The 20,400-nt window shown below is 41.2% G+C and overlaps 1 protein-coding gene across 1 annotated transcript; it reads left to right on the forward strand.

Annotated features, from left to right (window-relative positions):
* Positions 1 to 897: 897 nt before the first annotated feature.
* On the forward strand, positions 898 to 9,681 carry LOC119140982 (betaine--homocysteine S-methyltransferase 1; the record flags this gene model as incomplete). Its single annotated transcript, XM_037372639.1, has 5 exons — positions 898 to 1,101; positions 1,688 to 1,835; positions 2,711 to 2,893; positions 7,828 to 8,056; positions 8,571 to 9,681. Coding segments are annotated over 5 exons (939 nt in total), but the record flags the coding sequence as incomplete, so codon positions are not given.
* Between the last annotated feature and the right edge of the window lie 10,719 nt (positions 9,682 to 20,400).

Genomic DNA, 20,400 nt, shown 5'->3' on the forward strand with positions numbered 1-20,400 from the left:
CATTTGTAGCAAAGCTTTCAAGATTGATTTGCTGCTAGTTGTAGAAGGAGGTTCCTCCAGGCTTTAGCTGATTTATGCCTCCACCTCCTGGAGCTCCCAGATATGTACCTGAGTACAAGTGCAAGTGGCAGACTGTCTGCAACACCTTTAAAAATCAGCTGGATCTTTTGAGGCAGTCATGGAACACTTCCAGCTCAGAGAAACCTATGTAGATTCTAAGTAGTCCATGTGCTGCAGAGAAACCTGCTCTAATCAGTACTTCTTAGCTATCCCAAATAATGATTCTTTTTCCAAAATCTTTTTTTCCCAGCTTAACTTCTTTTTCACAAACTGTTCAGGTCATCCTCATTTAGGTATAGAAGGAATGTGTCTTTCAGTCTAGGTGATTAATTAGTCATGTTTCCCTTTACTATTCTTAAATTGGTAACTTTAATATCAGATAATTAATTATATCTTATTTAAAATGCCTTAAATAACTGTACTAATATTTTATCCTAAATTTTGAAAATTATCAAAATAGTAAAAGAACATTTAAAAAATCAACTGAAATTACTACGTATTTTGTTTTCTACCCACAAAATGTCAAAATAAAAGCGTACACTTAAGTGTAACTCCTTTGCCAAGAGGCAAAGATAATTCCACTTCACACGAAATATTTGCTTTTCATAGATTATTTGTGTAAGATGTATTAAAGGTGACATAGTTTTGTAGTATTTGATAATACAATAACTTAGAGGTGGCAAGAATTTGTTTCCTAATGTTTTTTATTTTTTTGACAGATGCTGATCTTCCTAATCAATATTATTAAAAAATAAATGTAAATCATAAAAAGACTATGAAGACATTGTGGCTTTTGGCTCTTTTTGTTGTTTTTGTGCTCTGAAACTGACATAATCCATATTTGTACAGTGCCAGAAAGTGAATGAAGCTGCTTGTGACATTGCAAGAGAAGTGGCTAACGAAGGTGATGCTTTAGTGGCTGGAGGAGTCAGTCAAACACCGTCATACCTGAGCTGCAAAGATAAAGCAGAGGTTAAAGCAGCCTTTCGAAAGCAACTGGATGTCTTTATGAAGAAGAATGTAGACTTCTTAATTGCAGAGGTAAATCTGTAAAAAAAAAAAAAAAAAAGTACATTACTTCAACTGGCTCAGTGTTAACTTTAAGATGTCTAGTCTGCTTGAGGGGGTACAAGTATATATTGCAGCCTCCTTTAACATTTTCTGTTACACTTTTATTCCAGTAGTATCAGGCATTTTTCTAAATGCACAGCAGCATCTGCAGGCGTCCTAGAATAGGACCTTGAAACCTAAATTTCTACCTCAGTCAAGTCAGATTTGGTACTGGTACAAAAAGGATAGATTAATATGATCTTGACTAGTTCCTATTTCCTCCCATACACCACAAGCAATCAGCCTAAGGTGACTTTTCTAGGTGAAAACAATTCACTGGGGAAAATCCCTAATTAACCTCTTTACGGACATTCTTATTCTGAAACAAGAGTATTATTATTTATTTGTAACTGACTTTTTAAAATCCTTTTTTAGCCGTGTAGGCAGTGAACTCAAATTCTTTTTGTGTAATTCAGAAAAGAATCAAGTCATACTGCTGGTGAATTTGGGGTCTGGGTTAAGGTGTTTATGCTTAATCTTCGAGAAAGAAAAGTAGCCCAGTTTTAATTTCTTTCAGTATTTTGAACATGTTGAAGAGGCTGTCTGGGCAGTTGAAGTTCTAAAAGAATCTGGAAAGCCAGTTGCAGCTACAATGTGCATTGGTCCAGAAGGAGACATGCATGGCGTGCCCCCTGGGCAGTGTGCTGTCCAACTGGTAAAGGCTGGTAAGAATCTGGTTTAATATGCCCTTGAAAAGCATGGAACAAAGTACAGTCCTGAAGTATTGAGATAAATGGATGTGTATTTCAAGTAGGTAGCTTCCCAGTTATATCTGGTAGAAGTTTTGACCCTGTAGAAAAGTTCTTATGTGTACTTTACTAGAACAGCCTTGTAAAAAAAAAACATAGGAAAATGCAGCTATAAATCCTGGTTAGCCAGGATGGTATTGGCAGCAATAGCCACAGGCAGATGATTCTAAAAGAGCAAAATCCTAAACCTACTCATATTTGGTTACAGAGCCAACCCCAGATTCTGGAAATGTATGCAGAATTCCAAGCCACCTTTGATTCTCTGCTCATGTTTTTAGAAATGTGAAGAGCGCAGCTCAAACCCAGGATAAGAGAATAAGATGATGAAAAATCAGCCTTTTTGCCCATCAAAGGCTGTGTTTTCTGCAGGACAAGGGGAAGCACAGAAGAAATTAATCAGGGGCGTGATGAATGATGCTATAGGGGTTTATTATATCTGTTCTGAACTACTCTTTTCCGTTGGAGTTGAAATCCAAAGGCAGAACCTGTGTTAGGAACCTGCTAGCTACTTGCAGATGTGGCTGTACGTAATCAGTCTTCACTGATTAAGCACTGACAAAAGAAGCAGCTGAGGATGGGAGATGTGATTCATCATAAGGAAGGTAAAGAGGAGTGTAACTGAGATGTAAATGGACAGCGTCAGGAGAGTTGAGGCTGGCTGTAACCCAACTGCCTTGTTTTCAGAATGCTGGTGTAAAGATGGGCTGCTCTGCTTCTAGAGAGCTGTGGCTAAGAACTTTCACTTTTCAGTTCTTGGGGAGATATGATTTTAGTTATTTTTTTCCTCCTAGGTGCTTCTATTGTTGGAGTCAACTGCCATTTTGATCCAGATACCTCCCTGGAAACAGTTAAACTGATGAAAGAGGGCTTGCAGGCTGCTAAACTGAAAGCCCACCTCATGTCCCAGCCACTTGCTTTCCATACACCGGATTGTGGAAAGCAAGGGTTTATTGATCTTCCAGAATTTCCCTTTGGTAAGACAAGGGTATCTCTTTTTAATTTTTTTTTATTGTCTGTTCTTTTTTTTCCTCAGCTTTTAGGAAGCTTAATACTGCAAGGTGTCCTTCCATACAACAGGATGAGTCCCAGTTACCCTGTCTAGCATTTTCCATAGAGAGATTGCAGTGAAATATTGCATTAAAGATCATCCACATAGTGAGAGTACTTCAGTAGTATCACAGCATGTGACTGAAAGTGCCATTGTGAAGAAAATGGTTGAAGTGCCACAACCTAAACCCAGTTAAAAAATGTAGGTTTTCCTCATGCTACAGAACCTTGTTCAGGACAGCTATGAAAAGTCCAAAGAAATGAACAAGAGCAAATACACTAAGGAACCCCCAGCATTCTGGCTTGTGACGTCTGTTCCACAAGACCTATAATGTTTACCTGTGTAGGGATTTAATGTACAATGCATACACACAACTGTATATAGGTGTACGATTATGGCATTCATAATGGTTCAGTCTTGCAAGTGTAACTGTCTACTGTAAGTGAGATCAGAGAGAAACCAGAAGAGGGAGCATGTTCTTTGGTGTTACTAATAAATGGATGAGCAGTTTGGAGATGGATTCATCACAGGTAAGCTCAGGAGAAATTCTATGAAGACTGAAAGATTCAGCCACTTCATGTGTATGTAAGGCTTGTGTATTTAGGGCTTATTTCCACCTGGGATTTAGAAGATCACATCTCTTTATGACAAGAGGACAAAATCAGCCTAAACATTTTGAAATCTATTAGAAAAATGCTTTAATTTTCAGGTATCATACACTCTTCATGATCAAACTATAAAATAAGGTATTAAAATACATGAAACTTGAATTTGTAGCAAAAAAATTGAGAGACATATGTGATGAGGGTTGTTTTTTAAATTGTTGTCTTTACATAAACAAAGGAGAAAGAACAAAGCATGAGCCTGAGGCTCGTTAAATGATAATGACATGTCTGAGTTGTGAAGATATTTTGGGATGTTTAAAAGTGTTAGGAACTCATTTATCCTATTCAGTCCTTCATATAACTGCTCTGATTGCAAGCAAAAAAAAAGATAGAACAGATGCAGTAAGTAATCAAGTGAATTGAAGAATTCAGTTTTTGGTTTGTTATTGCTCTTGACTTCTATGTTATAAACAATCTGTATGAAGTCTCAACTTTCAGAAATGTCATGAGGCAATTGGAGAAGGCTGGTTCTGTGAATGTTTTGCATACCCAGAAGGAGCAACTGATCACTTAACGGCAGATAAGCAGTTTGGTAAATCATTGTTAAACTGACCCTGCTGACTGTTTTATGTGGAAGGCAATATGCACAAAGAGATACCTAGATATTTGAAGTGTACATAACCTCTGCACAGGCCAACAAGCTGTCAGTTTCTAGGAAAGCATTGGCTATGTTGTATTGGCAAACACCAGCACCTAGATGCTAACAGTATTTATTTATCTGTAGAACTTTTTCCAGTTTTGTGTTTTCCCTTCTGTGTTACTGCAATTGCCCTGAAATGCCACCAATTAAGCAAGGGCAATGTTTTAGAAAGAAATCAAATCATACCCAATTATCTCAGGAGTAGATATATAGAGGGGCTAGATCTAGGAGCAGGTTACCATCTTCTCATCAAAAACTAATGAAAATTTAAATATCTTTTTGCTATAATTGTTAACGTAAACTGTTAAGCTATAGATGTTTAATTCTGAAGAAAGCTAAGAAAAGTGCATTGACAGGCATGCAAAATAGAATGTTACTCAGTTTTGGAAAGGGAAAAATCCCCGAAACCATGATCTATGTGGCAACTTCTTTTCAAAGAATACTGCTTGGTTTCAATCATGTTTCACCACATGTGTGGCCAGTTCTTATGGCAGGGTATATCCCTGTTTCTTCAGAGAGGTTAGGTTGTTGCTGTCCTTACACTCCTGGAGCACAAGGACTGATTGATAGAATCACAGAAGAGTTTGTGTTGGAAAGGACCTTAAAGACCATCTAGTTCCAATCCCCCTGCCATGGGCAGGGACACCTTCCACTAGACCTGGTTGCTCAAAGACCCATCCAAACTGGCCTTGAACACTTCCAGTCATGGGGCATCCACAGCTTCTCTGGGCAACCTGCTCCAGTATGTCACCACTCTCACAGTAAAGAATTTATTCCTAATCGCTAATTTAAGTCTACCATCTTTCAGTTTGAAACTGTTACCCTTCATCCTGTCAGTACATTCCCTGATAAAGGGTTCCTCTTCATCTTTCCTGTAGGCCCCCCTGAAGTACTGGAAGGTCTTTATAAGGTCTCTTCCCTGGAGCGTTATCTTCTCTAGGCTAAACAACCCCAACATTTTCAGCCTTTCCTCACAGGGGAAGCGCTCCAGCCCTGTGATCATCTTCTTGGCCCTCCTGTGGATCCACTTGAGCAGGTCCATGTATTTTTTATTTTGGGGGCTCCAGAGCTGAATACTGTTCCAGGTGGCTTCTCACCAGAGCAGAGTAGAGGGAGAGAATCACCTCCATCAACCTGCTGCCCACATTTAATTGCAGGATTTGGTTGGCTTTCTGTGCTGTGAGTGTACATTTGGGCTTGTACTCAGTTTTTCATCCACTAATACTTGCAAGTCCTCTGCAGGGCTGCTCTCAATCCACTCATGCAGCCTGTATCCATGTTTGGGACTGCCCTGACCCAGGTGCAGGACCTTACACTTGGCCTTGTTAACTTCATGGGTTTCACACAGGCCCACCTCTCAAGCCTGTCAAGGTCCCTCTGGATGGCATCCCTTCCCTCTGGATTATCAACTGCATTACTGAGCTTGCTGTCATCTGCAAACTTGCTGAGGGTGCACTCAATCCCAACGTCGATGTTGCTGAAAAAGGTATTAAATAATACTGGTCTCAGTATGGACCCATGAGGAATGCCACCCAGACAGCAAGCCATTGACCACAACTCTTTGGGTGCCACCATTCAGCCAATTCCTTATCCACCAAGTGCTCCACCCATCAAATCCAGGTCTCTGCAGCTTAAAGACAAGTATGTTGTGTGGGATGGTATCTAATGCTTTGCACAAGTCCAAGTAGGTGACGTGAGTTGCTCTTCCCTTACTCACCAATGCTGTAACCCTGTCATAGAAGACCACCAAATTTGTCAGACACTATTGTCCCTTAGTGAAGCCATGTTAGCTGTCACCTCTCTTTAGCTCGCTCTTCCATGTTAGCTCTCTCTTCCATGTGCCTTAGAGTTTCCAGAGGATCTTCACTTTGATCTTGCTGGGCACAGAGGTGAGACTGACCAGCCTGTATCTCTCCAGGTCTTCCTTTTTTGAAAAGGTGGGAGGTATATTTCCCATTTTCCAGTCGCTGGGAACTTCATCAGTCTGCCACTTTTCAAACAGGATGGATAATGGCTTAACAACTTCATCTGGGAGTTCCCTGAGGACCTGCTGATGCATTTCATCAGGTCCTATGGATTGAGACAGGGTGGGTAATGGAGAAGACAGGGCAACACTCTGTACTGTTCTTCTGGAGTTCAGTTGCTTATACAGGTATAAATTGAGGGCGAGATGCTGCATTCTTGCTGTTGATCATTTTGTATCAATGTTACATTAGCTTTTTAATGGTACATGAGTGACAGGCAAATAATGAATTTGTGCTTCTGATACACTCCTGCAGATGTGAGAGAAAGTACAGAAGCTTACTTTCATTTAAACAGCTTTCTAAGGTATCTGGTTTTCCTTCTGATACCAGACCATCTACTTTTCCTTTATTTAGTCTTTCCCTCTGAGACCAGTAATTTTCTGTTTAAGAACATTTCCTCCTTCTGCTTTTTATTTGCTGAACCTGTCTGTTAACAACCCATTGACTTAGAGTAGCTCTGCTTTGCGTCACCTTCTTGCATGTTAGGCATTTTTGGGAAAAGATGTAGGGAGGAGAATCCTCTCTCTCTGCTGTGTTGCTGGAACGTTACTACCTCACCACAGCTTCATTACCCAGCAGAGTGTTCAGTGCACAGACATCATGCTGCACTCACCTGATAACCGTGCTGGTTCATTGCCTGCAGGTGTGCATAAAGAACTGGGAGGATTTTTATTTCTTTATTCCCATATTTTTATTCCTCTAAGTTTCTTCTTCAGTCCCTGGTCTTTTCTTTCCAGTTCTGCCACTCTTGTGCCTCCTTCCCTTTGATGTATGCTTTTTCTTGTTCTTTTCACTTTCTCTTCCTTTCCTTCCACAAGTCCTTTTTCTCAGCTCTGTTATCCCTTCACTGTGCTCACCACAACCTGCAACAGGAAGAAAGGTTCAAAATAAAGATTGGAGCCAACTTACCAACTCACAGAACTTTCCACAAGGAATGGAGTGGTTTGAGGCAGCAAGCTGCTTATGGCTGGGATTTTAACTACGTAATGGATGGCTGACAAATAGCTACAGATCCCAGCTGTCACTGAAACAACTGGCTGACACTAGCTGATCATGGAAAAAAGTGTAGTAAGCATTCCTGAGGAATAATGAGCTGGCTTTGTCCTGTTGCTGGTGTGCTGAAGCCTTTTCCTTTCAGAAACTGGAGTACTGTAATCAGATTTCCCAGATCTTGATTGTTCATTAGGAACTCTGGAAATATGGGCATAACAGTGAAAGTACTCCAGCTAAGAACTCTGGCAGAATGGCAAGCATGTGATTTAGGGCTTGATCAGTCTCAGAAGGTATTAGGTGCTGTTTTGCAAGGCCAAAAAAGTTTACAAGCATAGCTCAGCAGAGCACAGAAAAATCTGAAAGCTAGACTTCTGAAAGTTCGCATCATTAATTCTAGCTCAGGCAGTTCAAACATGTACATCTACATCTACAACCAGTTTTGCAAACAGTGTGCAAGTGTTTAAACAATGTGATTTCTTACTAAAAAATGTGCTGAAATGAAGCATGTTATAAACTTAATCTATGAACCTCTTTGCAGGTCTGGAGCCAAGAATTGTAACCAGATGGGATATTCAAAAATATGCAAGAAAGGCCTATGACTTAGGAGTTCGTTACATTGGAGGTTGCTGTGGATTTGAGCCATATCATGTCCGAGCAATAGCTGAGGAGCTGGGTCCTGAAAGAGGATTTTTGCCAGAAGCTTCTGAGAAACATGGTAGCTGGGGCGATAGCCTGAGCATGCATACCAAACCCTGGGTCAGAGCAAGGTATCTATACCTGACCTGGAAAGCAGACCAACACACCCCTTGCAGAGGCTTGTATTGGTCCATGCAGCAGACTGGCTTAACTGATATGGAGGTCTACATATCACTGTAAACATTCTGTGTGTTAATAATTTTGAAGAACTAAATCTGATCTGGGATTGGGGAAAGGGGTGAAGGGACAGTAGGAGAGCTCCAGAAATTATCATCCTTCTTTAAAATGAAGATTTGATCTGAATTAATGTGAAAGTTATTCATGACAGTTGAGATCAAAAACTGGTAAGACTCCTGTAAAACAGCTTCTAGCAGTGCGTGGCTTACAGTGTTCCTTTCAAGGATGAAAGGATACTTGCTAAACATGTAGCATTTCATTTCATGTTTTCATTCATACTTCCATATCTAAATACGAAGTCAGTCTGTGCAAGTTAGATAACCCTTTGCAAGGGTTGTTTAAGCCGCTTTTCCTTTAGTATTGTGAAGTGCTGGAAAAAACCCCACCAATTTCCTTTTAATTCTTTAGGGCAAGAAAAGAATACTGGGAGAATCTGAAGCCTGCTTCAGGCAGGCCATATTGTCCTTCAATGTCAAGGCCAGATGGCTGGGGAGTGACCAAAGGAGCCAGGGAGCTGATGCAACAGAAAGAAGCAACAAGTGAACAACAGCTGAAGGAGCTCTTCCAGAAACAGAAGTTCTAATCCACTGCAGTTGTGTAAATGCTACAATGATTTATCTAGAGACCATTTCATGCTTCATGAGAAAATCTGTGAAGATGAGTACCTTCTTGATTTATCAGTTAACACGTAATGAAAGAGACAAAATGCAGGAAAATTACAGATTAAGTATGTCAAACTTTGATAATAAAATATTTCTCTGGGCAAATAGTTTAAAGAATACACAGTCAGACACAGGTTTGGATTCTCATAATAAATGAACTTCTGTTAGCTAGGTGCCATTAACTGGGTAGGCACAAAAATAAATGGAAAATAGTAAATGGCTCAACTTATCTGTGGAAAGAGTAAAAGCCATCTATAGATAGGGTATCAATGGACTTCCACTCCTGAATTTGTTTTCAGTTTGGGATTATGTAGGAGCTTCCTCAGACCTCAAGATTTGTGGAGGACAACTTCAGGGACACACAAGCTGCCAGTGCTTCAGACACATGGTTATCTGTAGTTGCTTTCTTGACTTCCAGAGAATAAAAGTAAACTGGAAAATACTGTAATTGGAATCAAAAGATAAGAAGAATGAGATCTTGCAGGAATTTCTTATATGCAGTAGATAGGTTCAGATAACTTCTAGGGAAGAAAAATGACAGGTAAATAACTCACTGTTTTTATCTCAAGGTACCATGTACACAGGATTTACTCCCCTGGAGACTAAAAGGCTTATGAGATCATTCTGAACTTTGAAAAAAAAATCTAATAAATTAAAATTGATATGATGGAATAGTATTGTATTATCTTCACACCTTAAATCCTAAGAACTCAAACAGAGCAACATAGCTCCAGGAAACAAATAGTTTTCAAATGATCCAGTTGATTTCCAGATCTCTTATTGGAAACACTTGGTTATCTCAAAATCACACTTGAATACTGAAGCTTCCTAAAATACAACTCATGTTTATAACAGTAGTAGAACGTTCCATGATTTTTTGTAAGCTGGCTGATTCACTCTAGAATCTTATCTATCTTAGAAGACATGAAAACCCCTGTTAGGAAACTGGTCAGTCCACTTACGTTAATAAAACCCGTGGACATTTGTGCACTGAATTTCTTGAGACGGGTTTTCTTAGGAGGGTTATCACTATACTTGGAACCTATAAAGGACACATTTCCATAGTTTATTTCTGTGAAATATGTCACAACTTGGGTTTCTCTCTAGAATCTCATTCCCACCTATTCTATGTTAAAGCCACTATCTTTACGAAAAAGTCATTCTCAAAGTTAAGTGTTGAAAGCTTTTGCTGAACTACTTTTTATGTATAAGCTTATTTCATTATTTCTATCCATGTTGATATTCTGCTGTTCAGGAAACATTTAAATACGTTACACTTTAATAGGAAACTTGAGGTATCCCTTTCAGAATGTTACTGGCAGACATATTTTAGAAAAAGCTTTCCCCAAAATTTAAACAGATTGAAATAGTTAGTAGCTGGAAATTTTGCATGAAAGCCAAAAGTAGACAAATCAAGTAAGCAGGTATTTTAAAATGTCGATTATTTGGAAAGCATCCATGTAGGTATATATGGACTACATTAAACTTTTCTTCCTAAGCCCTTCTGGATGTTCCCGCTGCAGACCGTGAAATAATGCCAAATCTTCAAAGCAAAAAGGCCAGATCTTTGATCAACACCAAAATGCACACAGCATTAAAGACGTATGCATGATAAAGTGGCTTAAAATAGAAGCTACAATTGATAGAAGTGTTTTGAACAAGCTTTACCAGTTTAGGGACTTTGTGTGGTAAAGAATACAGATTAACCATCATATTCTATATAAGCAGATGGACTGATTTTTTTTAAACTGTCCACAAACATGCAAAAATCTGTGTTGAAGTGAGTGAGTTCACTATACAGAATACTGAAGAACCATGGTATTTAAGAAGATGATCAGATAGGATTTTAAACATTTACTTTTAGAAACTCAGTTTAAAAAGTATTTATTTTAACAGCCACAAAAAATGACGAGAAATATTTGAAAGACTATTTGAAGCCATTCAAAATGAGAGCTGACCCAAGGGGGAAGCTATACAACCTCTATTTGATTCATGTCATAGGCTGGGCTTAGGAAGGAATTGATAGTGGGAGGAAAAGAAGTTGACAGGGTGCTTATGGATCACTACTGACCACCAAACTATCACCCACCCACCCCAAAAAAAAAGCAAAAAACCCCAAACCCCCCAAAAACCCACAAACAAACAACAAACAAACCCAAACAACCCACAAGCCTAAGCAGCAAAGCCAACAAAGCTTTATTTCCCATTTCATTCTGTGTAACATCTTAGTAGGGGGTTAGGGAACTGTTAGATGTGTTGAAGCTTTCTAATAGTTCACTACAAGACTTGCTAAGGAAATAAAACAGGCTGACAGCATAATCTAGGAAATTTGTTTCCTTAGAAAACCTGTCCGAAAACTTAGACAGACAGGAAGTGAAAGGGGCTTTAGAGGGTCAACTGCTGTATTTAGTACCCTAAGGTAGGATCAGCTGTTCACAGGGGAAGACATTTGTATTTTGGAAACACATCTAATGACAGAGCTTCCATGCCAACCCCAGGCAGTCTGGTTATTTTACTCTTCTTATCGAATTTTTCTTAACTGGAATATTCCTTGATGGAATTTAAATCCATTTTTTCTTTCCAGCTCATTACAGACATGAAGAATTTATTCCCTTTATCATTGCTGAAGTCTTTTGTACATTTGAAGATTCCTTGTTTCTCTCTTAGTTGAACAGACCCCTGTTCGTTCATTCCTTCCCTGTGGCGTCTGAGTCTGTGATTCATCATAAATCCAGAGAAAACCTCCAACAGATCTTTTCCCAGAGTTTCATACCTCTATGGGGTTTTTTTTCCCATTTTACCCCACAATAGTCAAAGTCATTAAAGCTGAGGTTAGAGTATCCAGCTCCCATTTATTACCTTTTCCCAGATAATTTGTATTTGATGACAGTCTTTAAATTCTGACATTGCTAGCCTAACACAATAATTTGCCATCACCACCTTCTAGCATCACACATGGCATCTCTTCTGCATAAATCCCCAGCAGCCATACCAGAGATACCAGTGAATTGTCATTTACTGGCATGACAAAGAAGCATTTGGCTGAGTCATAACTCCCAGTTCACAAACCAGGCATGCATTTTTCACGTCCTGATTCCTCTCCAGAGGTGGAACTGACTGTGATCAACGGCAAACAAGCAAAAGCATCCATACTGGTAATGGCTTATAACTGCTCTGATGGATGGGTAGTTTTGTGATAAATTGAAAATTGTGTGGTGGTGGTGTTTATTATTAATTTTGCTTCTTCATTTTTTAACCAAAGTCTTTGGTATCTGAAGAATAAACCTTCACATACAAGGTTGAATATCAGGACAAGAGGGATCTGAACAAAGGATAAACTTCAGAAACTATGAGCTCTCAGTGCTGCACTTGAGAAGATGGCTATATTTTTAGCCAGCTCTGATGTTTTTCAGAACCCCATGAAAAAAAAATAATGCCTAAACCCCTGTTGTTTAATGGTTAGGTGTTGGCTTGATTTATCTGTAAACTGCAGGAAAGCAAGGAGAGGGTTTTTTTTGTCAAGAAGGAAATTTTGGAGTAAGGTACAAAATCACAGAAAACCCAGGGTTTTTTCCCCTGTTCTTTGAAAAGAGAGTTTTCTAGGAATCCTAGCAAATCTGAAATCTCCATGTACCACAAATTTCTTCCTAAAGCAGTTTGTAGCTCATGCCTTCTTTTTCAACTCTACACAAACACAGTGGCAGGTTCAGTGACATTTTTTAACCTAAGCATTAAAAGAAGTGGATTCATACATCTGTCATGTTCTACTCCATTGACTTTATAAAATATTGAACATAAACTAATCTCATTTAATCCTGCAATGTGTTAAATTATTTTACATATAGACACCACTAAAATAAGATGGGTGGACTATTATCATAGAAGATATTATTTCAGCATTTATAAAAATTCATTTCTTCATGTTCCACTTTGAGAGGCATAGTATCTGGCATAAGTTTTATATGAGATACCAACCTCCACTACATACAATTTTATGGAATTACGATACTAAATTTGGTCAATCACGTACACCTCTGTATATAGACAACTCCTGAGACAGAACAGCAGGCAGTTACATGCAACTTCAGGAATCTGAAGATGGACTTTCCAAATATTTTGGCCCACTTCACTCAGAGCTTCTGTGTCCAGTAAAGTTGTAAATGTGAAAAGAAAAGCAAATTTGGGTAACAAGACTTGATGCAATCATAGTGGAGAGTAGTTGGTAAGAGATTAACTTCAAACCAGGGAGAAGAAGCATGATTCTATTTCACAACTATCAAAGCAACAGCAAATGTGCATCTATCAAAAAAAGCTTTTCAAGCATTACATTATTGGTGGGTCATTCAAGAGCATTTTGTAGCATTCATGTGTGAACATTTGCATGTTGCTTCAGTGGAACTGAAAGAGATCAAGTGACAACTGAAACATGAAAGAGAAATAGTCAAAAGCAAATGAACCCTGCTTTGCAATTTACCTGTTTGAAAATCAAAAGAGTGCTAGAAAGAATCATTGAATCATTTAGGTTGGAAATGACCTCTGAGATCATCAAGTCCAACTATTAACCTGGCACTGCCAAGTCCATCACTAAACCATGTCCCAAAGCACTGCATCTACATGGTTTTTTAATATCTCCGGGGATGCTGATTCCACCACCTCCCTGGGCAGCCTGTTCCAATGCTTTAGTGCCCTTTCAGTGAACATTTTTCCTAACACCCAAACTAAACCTCCCCTGGCACAACTTGAGGGTGTTTCCTTTTGTGCTGTTGCTTGTTATCTGGGAGAAGAGACCCACCCCCACCTGCCTACAGCCTCCTCTCAGGCAGTTGCAGGGAGCAATGAGGCCCCCCCTGAGGTTCCTCCTCTCCAGGCTGAACAGCCCCAGTTCCCTCAGCTGCTCCTCACAAGCCTTGTGCTCCAGACCCTTCCCCAGCCCCGTGGCCCTTCCCTGGACACGCTGCAGCCCCTCTACGTCCCTCCTGCAGTGAGGGGCCCAAACCTGAACACAGGGTTCGAGGTGCAGCCTCACCAGTGCCCAGTGCAGGGGGACAGTCCCTTCCCTTGCCCTGCTGGCCACACTGCTCCTGACACAAGCCAGGGTGCTGCTGGCCTCCTTGGCCACCTGGGCACACTGCTGGCTCATGCCCAGCCAGCTGCCGACCAGCACCCCCAGGCCCTTTCCCACCAGGCCCTTTCCAGCCGCTCTGCCCCAGCCTGTAGCGCTGTGTGGGGCTGGTGTGACCCAGGTGCAGGACCCGGCACGGAGCCTTCTTGAACCTCATCCAGCTGGCCTCGGCCCATCGGTCCGGCATGTCCAGACCCCTCTGCAGAGCCTCCTGCCCTCCCGCAGATCAACGCTGCTGCCCAGCTTGGTGTCATCTGCAAACTTACTGAGGGTGCACTCGATCCCCTCGTCCAGAGTGTCAATAAAGACACCCCAATACTGAGCCCTGGGGAACACCACTGGTGACCGGCTGCCAGCTGGATATAACTGCATTCACCACCACTCTTTGGGCTTGGCCATTCAGCCAGCTTGGCCATCCATCCAGAGCAGAGTACATCCATCCAAGCCATGAGCAGCCATTTTCCTCAGGAGAATGCCGTGGGAGATGGTGTCAAAGGCTTTACTAAGATCCAGGTAGACAACATCCATAGCCTTTTCCCTGTCCACTGAGTTGGTCATCTTGTCAAAGAAGTAGATCAGGTTGGTCAAAAAGGACCTGCCTTTCATAACCCCCTGCTGGCTGGGCCTGATCCCCTGGCTGTCCTGCACATGCCACATGATGGCACTCAGGATTATCTACTCCATAACCTTCCCCTGCACCGAGGTCAGGCTGACAGGGCTGTAGTTCTCCAGATCCTCCTTCCTGCCCTTTTTGTCAATGGGCATCACACTGGCTAACCTTGATCTTCCCGGACCTCTCAAGTTTGCCAGGACTGTTGGTAAATGATGGAGAGCGGCTTGGCGAGCTCCTCTGCCAGCTCCCTCAGTACCCTGGGGTGGGTCCCATCTGGCCCCATAGACTTGTGAATGTGTAAGTGGAGCATCAGGTCACTAACTTTCCTCCTGGACTGTGGGGACTTCGTTCTGCTCCTCCTCACCCCTGTCTTCCAGCTCAGGGGGCTGGGTACCCTGAGGGCAGCTGGTCTTGCTGTTAAAGACTGAGGCAAAGGCAGCATGAAGCACCTCAGCCTTTTCCCCATCCTTTGTGGCAGTGTTACCCCCAACATCCAATAAAGGGTGGAGATTATCCTGGGCCCTCCTTTTGTTTCTGATGTATCTGTAAAAATGTTTTTTGCTATCTTTTACAGCAGTGGACAGCCTGAGTTCTAGCTGGGCTTTCATGTCTCTAATCTTCGCCCTACATAACCTCACGACATCCTTACAGTCCTGCAGTTGCCTGTTGCTTCTTCCAGAGGTGCTAAAGCCCCGCCGAGTTCCAGCCAAAGCTCTGTTCAGCCAGGCTGGTCTTCTCCCCCACCAGCTCATCTTTCAGCACACGGGAACAGCCTGCTCCTGCACCTTTAAGAGTTCCTTCCTGAAGAACGCCCAGCCTTCCTGGACCCCTTGGCCCTTCAGAACGATCCTCCAAGGGACTCTGTCAACCAGGCTCTCAAAGAGGCAAAGCTGGGCCCTCTGGAAGTCCAGTGTAGCCATTCTGCTGACCACCCATCCTGACTTCTCTGAGAACTGAAAACTCTATCCATGCTCGCTAAGCCCAAGATGTCCTGTGACCACCACATCCCCCACCAGCGCTTCCCTGTGTGCAAACAGCAGGCCCAGCGGGACATCTCCCCTGGCTGGCTCACTGACAGCTGTCAGGCAGGCATCTGCCGCACACTCAGGAGCCTCCTGGACTGTTTCCTATCCACTGTGCTGTATTTCCAGCAGACAGTGGTAGGTTTAAGTCCCCCACGAGGACAGGGGCTAGTGACCTTGAGACTTCTCCCAGTTGCTTGTAGAACGTTTCATCTGCCTCTTCGTCCTGGTTGGGTGGTCTGTAATAGACTCCCACCATGATGTCCACCTTGTTGGCCCTCTGCCTGGTCCTCACCCACAAACACTCAACCCTACTGTCCCATCATTCAGCTCCAGGCAGTGGAAACACTCCCTGACATACAGAGCTACCCCACCGCCTCTCCTTGCCTATATCCTTTCTGAAGAGCTTATAGCCATCCAAATCCATATCTGTAAAGATACCAGACCTGCTCAGCCCAGTAGGCTAGTCTTTGCCTTTTGGCAGACAAGCCAGCAAGCTTTATAGTAGGTGTTATGGAAAATCCCTTGATCAATTTTTATTTCTACTCATATAAAAAAATGTCAGGCAGTTCCACCCAAGAAAAAACAAGAATAAAAAGACTGTACTATTCTTTGGGTTGAGCAGCATTTTTCTTCCACATTTGGAAAGGAAGCCTATTCCTGTAAAAGGAAAGGCTTGTATGCAAGACAGTTTGCATGTTCTCTTCAATTATGTCAGCTGACCTGCTGGAAGATTCTGCTGGCTCTTCCTACAAACCTTTCTGTGAAAAAGTACTTCCCAGTAGTATCACAGTACTACTGTAGCTTCATGGAAAATCAAAGGTGTGTCGTCTTAAGGCAAAAGCTTTTTTAAAATCTTGTTTCTCACTGCATAATTTCTGCTCAAGCTTTTTTCTGTGTGACAAAATCTCACTAAATTGTAGCTTAAAAACACAGGCTTGTGGCAATCTGTGCAAATACTGCCTCCTGGCGACGCTCTGCACGGCTACAGGACGGGGGAACGTAGAAACTCAAACGGCTTCTCAAGTTTGCATATACAGGCAGAAATCAGAAAAGCAATTAATTTCTATTTAATTTCAGAATAGACTTAATTACACCTGTATTTGTTACTTAACAAGGAAGTTTTTCTTTACAAGAACTGTCAACGCTAATTAAGTCTTCAATTATGCAACGTTTCAGTCTTACTTTACTGCCAGAATAAAAGGTCTGGACTGAAATTTTTCTTTGAATATGGCCAGGTCAGCTTTTATTTTAAAAAACTCATACAGCATACAATGTGGGAAAGCATTTTAAATTATAAGGAACAGGACAGTGGAGAAAAAAGTTAGAAGGTAGTTAAACGTGAACTTAAAATATATCAAAATACCACCTTCGCCTTGCTTCCCTCTAACACTACTCCAAAGTCCCAACACTATTAGAATGCAGAATTTCCAAAGTTTAATACTTGGTAATGAAGAAATTTAACCAGACGTCCTTAAATCTGCCTATTTGTGTGTTTGTCCTACACAGTGAGTATTACAGAGAGACACTGTGTGTAATATTAAATGCCATGCAGTGTTGCATCTACCACACAGTAGGGCAGAATTCAGCTTATCTGAGAGGCATGAAGTGCTGCATCCACTATAGCCACTGCTTTTTGCAGGGTTAGACCTTGCCAGGTTTCTGTCTGCTATCCTGGCAACACTGCTCCATAACTGAACAGCAAATTGAGGCTATATTCTTTAAACTTTCTACTGCCTTTGCTGATGCTTTTATTCATATGAGAATTCTTAGACAAATCATTGTTATTCCACCCTACTTTCATACTGCTACACCTATGTTTAATGTGACTGGTTCTGCTGGTTCTGCTGGGCAGGCAGGACTCTTAATTAGTATTTGCACCATTGACCTGTGAGACAATTTGCTTTTTTTTTTTTTTTACCTGGGGCTGTATGAGCTTATGAGCTCTGTACAATTCATGCTGATACAGCAGCGCAAAGGGACAGAAACTGGATTAGGTGTGTTGGCCTAGAAATGAAGCAATCCTTCGGTGGCATAAAGACGATATACCTGACTCTTTCTAACCCACCAATTTCTTCCCACATGTGGGAATGTGGAACATTGCAAAGGTATGACAGCAGAGCCAGGACAGCTTGTATTCCAGTTGGCTTTGGCTAGAAAATTAGAATAGTTCAACAATTTTGCCATGTAAACCTGTGGAAGGAAGGCTGCATAGGAGCACAAAAGTAATGAATTACGGTCTGTTCATGCTTTATATTTATGCCTGACAGAATTGTTACAAATGCCCAAGGTGTAACAGTGTGGCAACTCAGACTTTTGATTTTCACTTGTAATTTTTACCAGAATATTTAGCTTAGAGTTAAGTGTTACTGAAAAGTTGTGTCAGGAAGCTGTCCTCAGCTGAGGATAGAAAGGAGGCTGGAGTATGTCCAAACAGTAATTGCTAGCACCTTTGAAACCATATGCATAAAATTGTTTGGCCGAACAAGGGCTTGGCCCTTGGTTCAAAGCTTCATGCATAAATCATGCAGAAGTCCTCTGGAACCCAATTAGCTATTGTGTTCTCACTAATATACACAGAAAATCATGGATCTAAATCAGAATTCCCTTGGGTTATTAACAGTTGGACAAACCACACAGGTGAGTGCTCACTCCAGACCTCTGGGCTGGTGTGCTTCCCCGTGGCATAGCTGAGTAGCCAGGGTCAAGGCAACAGACAGTCACAGAGGGTAGCGAACTACAGCAGAGACACTAGAATTATGTCCTTACTGTTCATGGCTCAGTTTAACATTCTGGCTAGAACAGCAGCTGTTTTAATAGGCTGTCTGATTAACAAACAGTTATTTACGTGAAGCATAAAGAGATCTCTGAGTAACATAGCCTATTCCGTTACTCAGCTAGCAAGTTGTAGCTAATAAATCAAAGTTCTTCTCATTCTTTTGTCCTAATATCCTGGCCTCATTTCCAAAAGTAGTACCTAAATGCCTGTTGTGCATGTGATAGATATATTTACGAATCCAATCCTACAGGCACCCTACAGCTGTAAAAGGTGCTTTTGAGACACATCTGGTAGGACATTCTTCAGTTTTTTTCTGCTCACAGAGAACATATACATTAAATTTCCATAAACCAGAAAAAAATCACATGCATTTACAGGAGCACACAGTGACATTTTTGCTATAATCTTCAGTGACCTCATGCATGGAACTAATGAAAATAATAAAATGTGTGATACTCACAGTTCATTCCTTACACATGACAGTAATATTTTCCACGTGAAAACTCGCTGCCCCTCAGCGGTTTATAAAAGAACAGAACAATGCCATTGATCACTCAGAACAATAAGGACCTGCTTAGAATCCAGTGCTTCTGGTTAGTTACTACATTAACAGTTAATTATTACAGTTAATTATTTGTTTAATAACTAAAGAACAGCATGTTGTAAAGGAATATTTTGTAAACAGTGAAATGACGATTATGATGCCAAGTTGGTCTGCTTATTTCTGGAGCTTACTATACATACCACCTTCCATGCAAACGGTGTTTGTTGTTACTTCCCATAGGGTGACAACAAATTTTGAATTAGATAGTAGCTATAGGTCACAATGGATCCTGGAAATGTCAAGGAGGGAGATGCTACAATAAAGAAATTTATGAAATTCTTCAGAAAATGGGCCCCACGATTGGAAGCATTCAGTGTTTACAACTACAGATGGAGCCAATGTGACCTGCAAGCAGTCTGCATGACCAAAACAAAATTCTTCACTGAGTAAAGAAAGTAAGACTGGGATTCATCACCTGGAATAACATCTAGTCTCTGCAACCACTAATAGCATGAATAAACAACAAGGACGTAGCAGAAGGTTATGGTAATGCAAGTGCAATTCATCTGAAGAAGCTTATATAATCGGATTACATTTATACAACCTCCCTTCTTGCAAAATCTCAGGGCTTCATAGTCTTTTAAAGTGTTAAACTTTACAGGAACTCAGTGAGGTAAATAACTACTGACCATCTATTTTACCGCTGGGAAGCCAAAGTAAGAGAATGAACAGGGGTTACATTCAGACTGGTTCATGTAAGTTAACTTCACTATCATTAACACCTCTTCCGCGGGTGTCATTGGAAGCTGGGTCTTCCAGTCTTGCATAAACAGTGCTTTGAATTGCTGAGCAGCACACTCTTAAATCTAGATGCCACAGCAGTTGCGAAACCAAAGGTTTGTACTGACTGAATATGGCCCTAAAGAGCTTGTTCGTGGTCATGCTGAGTTTGAAGTAGAACAGAAAGCTGACATTGGATGCTTTCAAAGTCCACAGATCAGGCAGGAAAATTTTGGGGAAAGCAGGATTTCTGAAAGTAATCCTTTAATGTAATGGCTGTTTTAGGTAAGTCAGAGGAAAGCACAGTCCCCTTACCTAGTTTCATAAGGTCCTGTAGGAGCTTCTGACAGATGTTCACAAACGCACTTTGCCCTGGGATTCCTTTCTTCCCAACAGCCAGTTAGCTTCCTCTGCTCTCCGTGACATTTTTTTCCATTTAAGAGACCAAGAGCCTCATTTTCAATTCAAGTGAAGATGATTATAATTGATGTGAATTATGCAAAGCTTTTGTCGCATTTTCCATTTTGGCTCATTCAAAGCCCTGGATCTGAAACGCCACTGCTGTTCCAGGTCTGAATCTGTAGAGCAATCCCATTTCTAGTTTCAGAAATTTTTGTCTGGTTGCTCACATCAGTAATTATGATTTGTATGAATATAAGTCACTACATTTAAATTTGAGTCAGTGGATGAATACCATCAGATGAAACTGTCCTTTA

The sequence above is a fragment of the Falco rusticolus genome, chromosome Z, assembly GCF_015220075.1.
Source record: "Falco rusticolus isolate bFalRus1 chromosome Z, bFalRus1.pri, whole genome shotgun sequence".
Lineage (NCBI taxonomy): Eukaryota > Metazoa > Chordata > Aves > Falconiformes > Falconidae > Falco > Falco rusticolus.